This window comes from Dermacentor variabilis, chromosome 1 (genome assembly GCF_050947875.1).
Source record: "Dermacentor variabilis isolate Ectoservices chromosome 1, ASM5094787v1, whole genome shotgun sequence".
Lineage (NCBI taxonomy): Eukaryota > Metazoa > Arthropoda > Arachnida > Ixodida > Ixodidae > Dermacentor > Dermacentor variabilis.
In genome coordinates, this window is record NC_134568.1 from 59,990,065 (window position 1) to 60,003,736 (window position 13,672).

Here is a 13,672-nt window from a genome sequence, read left to right on the forward strand (position 1 = left end):
ACTACTTTTTATTTTCTGCCCTCGAAAGGTTTGGCCACTTTGAAATTACAAGCGCAGTGCATACGATATACACTGACGATTGTGCCTAACCAACGTCTAACCAATGTCCGCCTGCGCTTGTGCCAATGCACAAGTGGTAGTAGATGTGCCGGAGCAAACAAACCATGCAACGAAAACGGGAGAGGGAAGCATGAGAAAAAAATTCCCTGTATTCCTGCATAATGGCAGCACATGCCAGGAAAGGAAAAGTTGGGAAATTGGCACAATTTTTAAACGTACAGACAGCGCTGTAAATATACGGCATCGACCATTTTGGACTTGTTTCGTGGTGCCGTATATTTACGTCATTGACCCTGAAAGGGTTAATGCCTGCTTCTTTCGCCGCGAATTGGCCTGGTATTGCACTATCTTGGGATCGGCCCACGTATGGGGAGTGTGCAATGCCTGCGTCACTTTTGCCGTGGGTTGGCCTAGCATTGCACTATCTACAGGATTTTTTTTCTAGACTTGGACACGATATTGGGGAAAACAGCCCTTAACAGCTTCACTAAATAAAAGCCGGGGTATGTGTTGTGTATGCGTCACGGGATCCTATGGCTCTGATGGGAGGGTGGGAATTTCACTTGCGGAGGCTAGATGTAGGCAAGTGGCGAGTCGGGCTCGCCTCCTAATATCATGGGTTCACAGCACTGAAAGTATTTCCATCTCGGCTATTTATTAACCAATTTGAAGACTTCTTGCGGTAGAACGCTCCCTAGAGGGCATGCAACTTCCAGTGTATAATCGAAATGCTCTATGTGGCCTGGTGAGGGTCCCTTTAAATGGCCCCTCCCCTGGCCCCATAGCAAATTTCGGTTATACGCTGAAAGTTGTTACATGGAACATTCTGCCGCAAAAGTTGGCTCTTTTGGCTCTAATTGGCTCATTAATAGCCAAAATAAAAATATTTTAGTGCCGTTAACCCATGATTTCAGGAGGCGAGCTCCACTGCATAGCGACACTTTCCACTCGCCCCGCCTAGCCTCTGCAAGCGAAATTCCTTCCCTGCATTCTCCCATTTCGGACCTAAAGGATTGCGTGGTGCATACGTCATGGGCCCCACCTTAATTTTTTTCTTTTTTTTTTCTTTTTCGGCGCTGTGCATTTTTGCTGATGGCGTTGTGCACGAGCTGTTGCGATTGTCTGGTTTTGCTCGGGGCATGATTTTCGCGCTGTGCACAAGGACACATGACTATTGGTATAATTCAGAGCTACACGAATACTGGGGCAGAACAAGCGGATCGCAGAGCATGTTCATGCGCTGGAACACGGTAGAAAATGGCATAGTTTTGGTACCTGCGCATGTGACTGCATGACCATGGGAACAAGCAGACAAAGCGGAAGTGCATCTCTCTTGTTTCGGTGCCAAGTAAAACAAGAACATGCAGTCATTCCATTTATGTGTTTTATTATTTCTCTAAACTTCAATTTGTCAATTCAAGCAACAGATCACACAAATAACAGATGTTGCCCTGAATAATTCTTAAAGTCGTGTGTTACCACGAGCGGCATCAGACTGTGGACCCGAGTACATAGGTGCAGGGACACCGGTACGTCACTGTCCAGCTTGGAGCGCGGTAGCCACGCTGGAAAAGGAAAACGGCGTTTGGGTTGAAATTTCGGACTTTTCCGCGGCACGTAGCGATGGAATTCTTTTCAAACATGATCATTAGCGTGGATTGTATGCTCTGCACTTGTAGGCTTAAAATGGCCATGCCTGGTGAGGGGCCCTTTAAGGGGCTCTGTAAGATTATTTTAACCGAGTGTTACGCCACAATGGGCTTCTTGTATGATTTCGTAGTGAATTCAAAAGGAATTGAATGATGTGGGCAAGTGAGTTATTCAGCTTACAAATTAAACTAAAAACAGATAAAAAGGGCAAGGCATACATACCCTTTCTTATTTCACTCACCCTGCAAGCATTTATCCAATTGAAATGCAGCTTACATTCATGCAGCTTGTAAACCTGTCGTCCCATTGTTGCCTTCCCACAACAATCCACCACTGTGTTTTTTGACAAATATCATTACTAGGATTACGTTTGCCACATGTGGTGCAGATTGATGTAGCGCTGGTCGACATCTTGTGATGCTGTCGACCAAAACACCTGAAAAATGTTGGTTGCTTTTAAATATGATGCCGAGATATTGTTCGAGTGGTTTACTGCAATTTCGAAAAACTGAGTGCAAGAACTTTTTTCCCTACAGATAGGTTCAGCTCTCAATGTTGGTGCGAAATGTTCCTCGGTGTGCCAAAGCAAATGTTAATGGGGGTTGTCATATTGTTATGCTTATTTTAACTTAAAATATGTAGCTGTTTAATTTTTGCAAGCTGGTATTTTCTTGCCCAGTATGGCATCAAGCCCATGTGGGAAGACTGCCGCAACAAGCAAGGAGGTCGTTGGCTCTTCAACTTGAACAAAAGCCAGAGGACAACAGACTTGGATAACTACTGGCTTGAAATTGTGAGTTTTTCCTTTGTTTGGTAATTGCCGAGACAGAGACTTCGTCCGTAATCTATGGCCCAATTGCTGCTAGCAAGTTGTTCGGCATAACAGGTATGCTTGCTTCTGGTGCATAAGCTGCGAGTACAATGCCGAAAAATTTGAGGACCTTTTCTACTGCAATTGGTGAGAGACAATAAGTTCGCTTAATTTAGCAGTAAAATGCCATTCAGAAAGCTATTTTGACTTTCTTGGGCACTCTTGTTCACTAAAATGTTGTACAACAGCAATATTTTCTGCAAGGTATGTGCTGCTAAGAAATTTGCAGGTGCAAGTTGGAATTGGCTAGTGCGACACATCAATAATTGGAGGTTGCTGGGAAAGGCCTTCGCCCTGCTGTAGACATGAAAATAGGCCGATGTGCTGCTAATTTCTTAAAAGAAAAAAAAAAAAAGAGCTGGTCCATTGTTTCTGTGTGAGCAAGTAGGGGTCGACAAATGAAATGTTCCCTCGTTTGAACATTCAGCATCCATCTTGTTGCACTTGTTTTCCTGCAGAATGGCTCCCATGACCTGCTCAGTGGCTGTGGTGCCCTGCTGCTGAGAAAGGTCGTAGGTTAGACTCCCGGCTGCTGCGGCCACATTCTGATAGGGGTGGGAGGCAAAAACTCCCGTGGAATTAAAAATAGATCAGAGTCCTCCACCACGGTGTGCAGTTTTGGGACATTAAATATTCCATGGCTCAGTAATGGCTCCCACACAATTATGCGTGAAGATGCAAGCGCAGGATAAAGGCTTCATGGGGCGTAACAGACATTGCATTTTACATTAATTTTTCTTGTAAATTTAAGCGTGCACTGCAGAAGCCACGAGAGCACAAAAGGAAGGAGCACCACGTGGACAGAAGTACCGGCTTGCAACTCGTTTTCATTTCAATGAAATGCAAATAGGAGAAATTGTGAAGGAATATAGAAAGGCAAGATGTATATGGCAAACAAATGCATTTCAGCATCTACAGAACAGAGGCGATGTTTCTGCACATGCTAAAGTGTATTTGTTGCTTGTTGTGTACATTTTGCCTTTTTCTTCCTTCACAATTCCTCTTATTTAACTAATAACCACTTCATTCACCATTTATGATGCACTGTCAATAAATATAGAATTCGCATAATATTGCCCTATTTAATCGATTCTAACAGGCCCTCAATTGTAACGCGCACCCTTTTTTGGTGACCCCCCCCCCCCCCCCCCCCCAAAAGAAAGGGAAATAAAAAAACTCCCTCTTTTTTAACATGCACCTGTTTGCTGTGACCTAAAGAAACATAAGTCCTTTACAGTACTGAGCACCTCATTCTTTCATTCAGTAGTAGTTTTGCTCTAAAGATGAAGCATCAATTGCGATAGCAAATTAGTAGACATCTATATGAAAAAGTAAGGATAGTAGTTTCATTCGTTCTGTAAACTTTTAAACATTTGCTTTAAATTAACAAGCATGATGTCAAGCGCGCACAAGCAAACATGAACGAATCTCTCTCAATGACCGCAGAAATTCTTTATCAAAACACTGGAGTGAGGAAGTGTGGTAGCAGGAGCAAGCAAATTGACCTTTGTACAGCCTCTTGCTTCAACGCAAACTAAGTGATGAGAGCACAGTGCAGTGCGCCTAGATGCGTAGAGGCCCTCTAGTAGAGGGCGTAGACCGTCTCCATTGTATATCGCTTACAAGATAGGGGCCGCGCCGTACATGGGAGCTACCGGAATAGAATGCCTCTCCTGTTTGCGCTAGTAACATGCAAGTTTCCAATTTTCGTCCATTTCTGCACATGTCTCCGTGCATCGTGATGAACTCGGCATATCTTCAGCACTTCCATGCTGATAGAGCAAACGCAGATAACGGGAGCTATGGCAGCTAGTCGTGAAGCGCGTACGAGGCAACCATTTTGAAATGCCATTGGAAATGTGTTAACGCAGATTTAGGGTAGTGCTCAATTCTAACACGCACGCAATTTTTGGACCCGTTTTATGGGGAATAAGTTCGTGTTGGACTCGAGTAAATATTGTATTCTAAGCTGCCACAGACTCTGGAAAGAAAGCAAAGACATTAGGAAGATAATTTCTCCGTTTTAGTGAGGATTCATAATTACAGAGCAGTTAGATTTCAACTTGGCATACAGTGATTGGTGTCGCATTTATTCATAAAAAATATTTGGATCATTGGCCCAAAGCACTTGTACAAGTAATAGTTAATTGACTGCAAGCATAGTGAGGAACAAAAATCTTGTGCTTCTCCACTGCTGACGGAATGCGGCATATCAAAATTCCCGTGAAACAAGGTGGTCACATGTAGCACTAATGGGGGTAATGTTGAGTAAGCAGAGGAACCACTTGAGCAGTTTTTTTCTTGCTGTGACTGGACAGCATTTGTAAAAAGAATGTCTCCAAATGGGGACGACATGACTGAAAGGCATAATCGAGCAAGTCCAAAAATATTGAAAGTTGCCGAAACTACCACAAATGATGGCTCGTCCTCACTCAAGTACTTATTGCTACGAAATTGGTGTCCAAGTGGTCGGAGACTCCAGGGCTGGTGCTTGTTTGGGTGCCAGATGAAAAGGTAAGTCCAGGGGGACGAGAAAATCAGCTTTATGTACAGTATTTACATGTCAAGGATCAGAAGAAGCCAGTGAAATCATTGTGCTCCTCGCTTAACATCTCTGTTCCCCAGGTCTGATGGGCTTTCCCTGGTGTTCTTTCACCGCATTGCTTTGCCAGCAGCAGGATCAGAAATTGCATTGACCTTCTTGCCATTGTCGAGTTGGGGTGCTTGACCTTTAGAATGTGGGCTAACTACGGGCTGTCCAGTGGGGACCGCTGCTTCTGGCGACACACCCTTAATCAATCTTTTCTAGTGTTTAGTGCAGAAACTTGAGAATAAATGGTGTGAAGACGAGACACACACGAGCACTCAGTCACACACACAGAAGCTGTCATTCGTCTTGAGTGCAGTGCTTGCCTCATTGTCAGCTATTCTAGTAGCGCCACTTCGTGGGGCAGCAAGGAGGCTTTGTTCAAAACAAAAATGGCATTCAGTAAGTCGGAACTGTGCACCGGTCAGAGTCAGTGCATGGTGCCCTCGATCGAGTTGGGTCAAGGAGTGTCCAAAAAATCAGACGGGAGGTTGCAAGGTGTTCGAACTTTCGGCAGTTGTTATACATTATGGTCTATGGGGAGAACGGCGATCCGAATAATCGGGCATATCCGAATTTTTGGAGTCCGGAAAATCGGTCGGCGACTGTAAGCCTTAAAAAAACAAAAAAACTGAAACAGTCAGGCACTGTAGTGAGACCTAGTGTCATAATGCGTAAGCCAAAAATTCAGAGGCTGATTCGCTTGTCACAGAGCGGTGCTAGGGGAGCTAGCGGCTTTCATCATCACAGCACACTAGATTGATTGCTCTGGCTCGCTATGATTGCATGCTTTCCTCTCAAAATTGGCTGCTTGCCTTATTTATCAATTAAAAAAGTTATGCATTATTTACCCAAATTTTCGGTGGGGCTACTGTTTACGATAATAATCAGCGTCGAAAATTCTTACCAAGGTTAATGGCCACAATGCCTTCGTTATGTGGAGGTCAGAAATACACTGGCTTCTATGGGGGTGGTGTTATGGAATGAAAACCTTTTGATAAATCTGGGAATTCGTTACATAGAGGTTAGTTACATCCAGGTTTAACTGTAGTACAACCTGCATATAATATACAGACAGAAGTATAGCCGACGACAAATAATTCGGACTCCATGGGAAACGCAACTCCAAGTCCGAAAAAAACAAATGTATCCAAAAAAGATATTTAAAAAAGTTTCTGCAATAGCAGAGGGCTAATGGCGAAAAGACATAAGTATGTACATATCATATCAGATGGCGAGCTATCGCAGTTTTTGGGACGTTGCATGACAGACAGGCGAAGCAGGGGTGGCCCGAAAATTAGACCAATCGTAGTGGGCTGATTGCAGAATTGGAATAGAAAAGTTTGGAATGGCTTTACGTTATAGCATCCCTGCCCACATTTCCACTTATGTGCAACAAAGTGCACTTGTATTTCTGCCAGTTTTGTGTTGTCTCTGTATGCCATTGCAAGGATTGCAAAGGCTAGAGTCAGATCCACATGTGAAGGCTCCAGAGCACACGGCACATCATCATCATCATTCATTTATTTATTACTTCTCTCCACCTTGCGGGTTTCCGCAGAACTACTAAGTCAAACACTTGCCTTTGGTTCGTGTTGTCGACGAATTCGACTTGGCCCTGCCATCTGCTAGCCACCTGGTTAGCTCAGATGGTAGAGATGGTAGATGGTAGAGGAAAGGCGGTGGTCCCGGGTTCGAGTCCCGGAACAGGACGAATTTTTCTTCAACTCTGAGGGTTTTCTTTCTAGGAATCTGTATGGGTTTCCTTTGTAGCAATTGCTACTAACGGGTGGATGTCTGATTTTCCCTTTATTCATCATCATCATCAGAGTTAGTCGCTGCTTGACAGTGGGGGAGATAGCAGGTCATCAAAAATGCCCGTATTTGAGCTTTTTGTGGTAGGGGGCATTCAGGCTCTTCAGTTGTGAAGTCGGGCTCATTTGCACTGCGACTCAAGACTCGTTCGGAGTTGGACTGCGAGGGCACCGTTAGTGCCATTTGATGCGGACTGTCGATAACTTCATGAGAAAGACTTCTTGGAGCCAGTGGAGTGCTGTCTGGAATGCATACTAAACAAGCACAGAATGGCGGAATGCTGTCTGGAAGGCAAATTGAAACAGCAGGGGCAATGCGCAGTGGTGCCGGATTAGAATATAATATAGGGATGTTGATGCAACCTCGCAGTGCAGGCAAAGCCTCCAAGATTGGTTCTTGCAGTTAAATCTCTGAGGCGTAGGGTTTATTCCATTCAGCCAAGTTTCTGTGCACCTTCTGCACCTATTAATGCGGCACTGCACCTAGGCCTTCGATTCCCAGAAGTGCCAACTTTGCACCCTGCATGCCCCTGCTCAATTGAACAGGGGGTGCAAGGCAAGGTGCCGCTGCAGTGCATCCTTGAACCTTGCAGTGAGTGGGTGCATCCCGGCACACCGTAACTGGCACCACCTGCACCTTTTCGCTTGTGGTGCTATGCACCTTTTCTGAATTGAACAAACCTGTAGTGCTGTGGCCAATACAAGGCCTCGGGGATTGGCATCTAGTGTGGAATCTGAGGCCATACTTCATGTTTCAGCGTGGTTGCCAGAGGCGATAATGAAGGCAGAGTTGGCATTTGCTACAACCACGGGCAGAGTTTGAATAATCGAATGTAGAGTTGATGGCTGTCTGAAATATCTGTTGCCATTACACATTAAGTCTATGGGGCCATTGGTGGTGTCACGAGGCTGTCCAAATTACCAAACATGTCTGGATTATCGGTGTCCGATTTATTGGTACGGTCACTGTATATTGGACTAGGGTCCCATAGTCTGAGGGCTGCAACGGGACCTGCTCACTTATTGAAGCATACACCTGGTGGAATCAGTCTATTCAGGAGTAGGTCACTTGCAAAGGCAGTTTCAGGGATTGCTGAACTGTTAATGATTGAAAAAATGTGGGTACAATATGAACACGTGAATATTAAGGCCTGGGTTGCGATTTTTCATGCCTTTCCCGATGTTCCTTTTCACGCTTTGTCAATCCTCGTAGCGATGCTCCGTTTGCATTATTGGGCGATCATCCAGCCATGAATAGTGGATGATAAAAGTGACATAGAATCAAGCAGAAGGCATTGCTACAAAATTACGGGCCTGTTTTAACATGCTATGGCTTGATTCTAGGTACCATTCCTTCTGCCTGCAGCAATACCCCAATAGGATGCAGGGTATATTTGTTAGCTTGTGGCACAGCTTCATGGAATTCTATAATTTCTAGGCTTTGACATACTATAGGGGTTTCAATAATTTTGGACAATGTCAAGTTGCGATGCCTCTGTTGTCTGTATTTAACAGTTGCTGTGCCTGATAGGAGAGGGCTTTGAGGAGTTCAGTGACGACGTAAACGGCGCTGTCGTCCAAATTCGTCCCAAACTTGACAAGATCGCTGTCTGGACTGCTGATGTTCGCCGAGCTGATGGCAACATTAAGATTGGGTAAGTTTGTTTTATTAACTTGTAGGTTTTAAATATTTCCTTTTGAGAAATACAGTGACTGCTTTCCATATAGAGTACTGCATGTTGCGACATATGAGACAGCTCGCAATATATGATGACCTTCATAACTCTGATCTTTGTAAAGTAGTAGGGGGCTGGACTTTTGAAGCACAATTAATGACAAGTAAACTTGTGCCATGTGAATGTTGCAGCCCTTGTTATTAATTTGTACTGAAATCCTGCTGATATGTTGCTCCCAACATGGATATAGCCTTTGTTGTTGCTGTCACTGTTGTCTTCAATGACAGCTGAGGCATTACCGTTAGAGGTGTGTGTGAATACCAAATTCTCAGTTTTTTAGCAAATTCTAATAATGAAAACCAAGTGCGAATAGAATATTTTTCGAATACAAATACTATTGGTGTTGCAAAAATCCAATTTCTCCATCCACATACACATGTGCCGTACAATGTCCTCGTCATCTTTATTTTATTGTCCAGTGGTGCCAATTTTCTGCTGATGGGAGCTGCTGCCATACTAGACTTGGCTGATATTGTAGGTGTAGGCATTTTCAATTTAACCGCCCTTCCCACGTAGCAACCCTGCTGGAACGATTGCTTTGCTTTTAACAGCTGCTGATAGGTGACGACACAGGTCCATGCTAGCAGTCTTGCCAACAGCTGGATTCCCATAGACGAAGGCAAATTCCCATTTTTTCTCAAGAACCAGGCAAGTGAAAGTGCCTTGTGTTGTACTAAACCACATGGACAATAAAATGAGATCTTTCTGGAAGTTTTCGATAAGGCAAAGCAGCTGATGCAGGGCGTGTGGACGCAAAGCCGCATTAAAGCATCGTAGCATCTAGGCGACAGTATGGAAGCGGCCATATGGGGGCGGGGGGGGGGGGGGGGGGTCATATCAATACTTATGGGCCTGCTGTGTTACCATTGTGGCTGTGGCGTTGCTCCAGGTCAGGGGGTTAGATCCTGACAGCAACAGCCACATTCAACAGGACTGAAATACAAAAGTGCTCGTGTACTTAGATTTAGGTGCATATTAAATAACTCCCGAGGGTCAGACTTAATCTGGAGTACGCCACTACAGTGTGCCTCATAATCTGATTGTGGTTTTGGTACATACAGCCCCATAATTCAAAGTTTTAACACTTCTGCCTTGATGCGATGTGCTGTGTGAGGCAGTGACAATGCTAACCTTTTTGGAGGTTGTGAACAATGGTGCACAACAATGCCTCAAGCGAAGATTTTGCTCTGTGTTCTGTGTACTGCAAATAGCATTGATGCACACAAGGTAATGTTTAACATATTTGCAAGTCGCCACTGTAGTATTGCACTAAATGCTAAAGAAATATAAACATTCGCTGTAACATCACTGCTAATTGTCTAAGCAAACGGTGCAGAGAGCTTCACTTACGTCGATTCCCACAGTGCGTGGCATCCGCATATTGTTTCTTTTGGGGCTGTTGTATTTGAGAGTGAAGCTTATATGCAGAAAAATATGGTAGCTGCTCGACAAATTTTAGGAGAAGTGACACCTTTCTGCATGTCAGAATTCCTTCAGGCACCAAAAAAGAGGTGCTCACCAGGCATCCTAGTGTCTGGTATTGGCAGGTATTTTATCAGAAACCGAGCGAACAGTGTGCACCATGCTTGCACCACCACTCACATACATCCGATCTTGTTCTTGCCCAGAATTTCATCATGCACATATCTTTCAACCTGTGCTTGTGGCAGTGAAAGTTGCTGCTGGTTGGTGAGCTTAAGTGTTTTGAGTGTTGATGTGAAAGGAGCATCTTCAAATCTTATTGTTGAGGGCATACCTGAGCTGCTTGAAGTTTGCTTCTAGAGCCACATTTTCAATCCAGTTGGCCATTGAAGCACCCTGCTGGGACACTACTTTAGAACGAAGGCCTAAAACATTGCCGAAACTTGCTACTTGGTCAAATTTGTAGTTCAGAAATGGTGTCTTTAGGCACTCAGCCAGATTAGCAGCAGACAGGTTTCCACCTAGATGTTGGTGTTGTCCAGATGCATGAAGGGGCACCACAGTGTGGGTACTTGATCTGATAATGCCTGGTAGCCATAAGCATCAGCATGGGCCCCAGACAGTTTCTCCTGTCTTACTTCTGATGTGCTTCACTGCAATACAGACTTCTCTTTCCGTACCGTGCCATAGAGCATTGATCACTATGGATCGATAGTTTTGAATGCCCCACCAAAAATAAAACTCCGCGCTTACGGACGCCTAGCGCCATCTGGCCAGTAATAGAACTGCTGCGCATTTTCTTTGTCCCCCCCCATTCTGGAGCGAAGGCTCCTGCGAAAAAAAGCAACAGAGGAGGTAGCGCGGAGTTTTCGCAACATGCTGCCGAAAACACATTGCGTGCTGCTGAAAAAGAAGTCTTCTTAAAGTGATTCCGCTGCTTCTGATGCCAATATTCTCAATATGAGCAGTAGTGAGGAGTCCATAGAGGACATTGGATCATCTGATTTCGACTCCGACAGTGATGATTCCTCTATAAGCCCGGACCTTCAACTAGTGTGGCAAGGTAAGCATAGTTTCGGATGTCAGTGTTGTTATATGGTGCACATGCTTTGTAAGTGACACCTGTTTACGTTTTTCTTTTAGGGTGTCAACTACATGTGGAGGCGATATTTTGCCAAACACACCGGGCTGAGTCAAGTTCTCGCAGAAAGGCGCACTTGGCGTACACCTGGGCATGACGGGCCAGAGTGAGACGCGGAGGTTTCTCGGTACACTGGACATGTTCATGATACTTTTTACCCCCGACACGATTGCCACTTTCTGTGCACACACGAACAAGTATGCGGGGATGAAGATTTTTGAGAAGCCCAGCTATGCTCAGCCAGATGGCTCTTGGCTAGAGGTCACGCCCCCTGAGATGTTGCGTTTCATTGCACTGTTGATTTACATGGGCATCATGCAACTACCTTGACTCCACTTGTACTGGAACACTGGAACAATTTACGGCGGTCTACTCCCAGGGAAGATCATGAGCAGGAAGCGTTTCTCCTGCTTGCTTTTTTGCATATCGCGGACCCTGAGGATGATAGTGCTGCTTCAGCTGGCAAACTGCGGAAGGTATTCTTGCTACTTCGACAGATCAACGAGGCGTTGACACGATTTTTTCAGCTACGGGAAGCCATTTCAGTCGATGAATGGATGGTGAAATCTAAAGCACGCTCGGGAATCTGGCAATATATTCGGGACAAGGTGATGAAGTGGGGTTAAAATTGTGGGTTTAGCTGAGCCAGAAACTGGATACACATTGCAGTTCTTCGTTTACACTGGCAAGCGGGAGACACCGGGACCGCATGGATTAGCTTGTGATGTAGTCGGTAAACTTTGTGATAAATATTTAGGACGGGAATACAAAATTTACGTGGACAATTTTTATACTTTGAAGCACCTTTTTGAACACCTCCTGTGCAAAACGCTGGCATGTGGAACGAGAAAAGATCATCGAAGCTTCCCTGGTGATCTGAAAGGTTCAAAATGGGAAAAGAAAGCTGTACGTGGAGACATTAGTAGGACCAGGGAAGGAAACGTCTTGTTTCTTCAGTGGAAGGAGCGTCTGGGCGCAAGTCTTATGAGCACCATTCGTACAGCCAATGAACGTGTGCCTGCAAAGAGACGTGCAAAAGTGGGCAACAAGTGAAGCGAAAGGACCATAAGAAAGCCCTTGTTGGTGCATGAGTACAACGCAGGTATGCTGGGCGTTTTCAAATCCGACCAGATCATTGGAACATACAATGTCCTTCGTAAATGTGTGCGCTGGTGGAAAACTCTTTTTCCACTGCATAGATATTGCTTGTGTAAAAAGCTTTTTCTAGTTCAAGAGCATCGGAAAGAGCACCTCTATATTCTTGAGCTACGTCTGAGTGCCCGCTTTGACCAGCTTTCTTTCCGAGAGATGCTCATCAAGCAAATTTTGAATCTTGATGATCAACCAGTCAGCATATCTTATCTGCCACCCGACTGGGTTCGTCACAAGCCTGAGAAGGTGGACAACCGAAGGAACTGCAAGCAGGGCTATGCGAACACCAAGAAATGTCTCAACAAATGTTCTTTGCACCACCTGTGAAGCGCATCTTTGTTTTACAACTACGCGTAAATATTTCGCCGATTGTCACATACATCTTGGGCACTGAGATCAGAGCCTGCTTGAACATGTACTTCTTTACTAGAGTGTTCAAATTTTCAGGAAGTGTACCTGAGTTTACGGACAATCATTTGTATATTCCAGTTTTTTTATTATTCTATGTGTGGTAAAGTATAGTTTCAATTTTATATCTTCGCGTGTATGTTTTCCTTCCTTTTCTTCAGCTTCTGGAAATAAAATATCAAAAAATGTGGCATTGCTTACTTTGTATTTTATTACATGGGAAAGGCTACACAATCGGCTACATTTTCATGTAAAACAATCCATTGTACAACAAGATATTCCCAAGAAAAGAAAACTATGTAGACACTTCGCAAAAACTGCCATTTTCTGCAGGAAGGAAAGAGTTAAGCCTTTTTCACATGCAAGTGACTGCGTGGCTGCAACCACTGAGCAGCACTGTGGCATGCAGATGTGACTTCGTTTCACGTGTACCCTCTTCATGCAACACCTGCCGCTAGCGATGAGTGCCACTTGCGGAGAGCACCTGTGAGCAGTATACAGTGGAACCCTGATAATGCAACTTTGAGGAGACCACACAAAACCATCGTATAATAGAAAAACTAAGAATATAGGCAGTTATGCTCAGTCTTGCCCAAAAAATGAGTACAAATCACCTGAATAAGCCTGCGACACGAACCTGCGCTGCTCCAAGGAAGGTAGATTAAATTACTTAAAAAATGACAACCAAGCATTTAATTGGAAGAGGTGTGAGCGAATATTTATTCTCACCTTGAAGGATGATCGGGGAACTTTTTCTTGACGTTTGCCCAGCCGCAACACATCGGCTTCTATTCGAGAGCTGCAACATCTGGCAGCAAGTCTCCAACATGG

At 44.6% G+C, this 13,672-nt stretch overlaps 1 protein-coding gene across 3 annotated transcripts in view; it reads left to right on the forward strand.

Annotated features, from left to right (window-relative positions):
* The window catches only part of eIF4E1 (eukaryotic translation initiation factor 4E1), a 56,782-nt gene that overhangs the window by 12,339 nt on the left and 30,771 nt on the right, over nucleotides 1-13,672 (forward strand). For 2 of the 3 annotated variants that reach the window (XM_075687779.1, XM_075687772.1), the window contains exons 3-4: nucleotides 2,390-2,503; nucleotides 8,498-8,637. In XM_075687779.1, the coding sequence (XP_075543894.1) occupies nucleotides 2,390-2,503; nucleotides 8,498-8,637 (254 nt within the window). Of the gene's footprint in view, nucleotides 1-2,389; nucleotides 2,504-8,497; nucleotides 8,638-9,269; nucleotides 9,293-13,672 lie in introns of those variants that run through there. The other variant, XM_075687786.1, reaches the window with a different exon arrangement.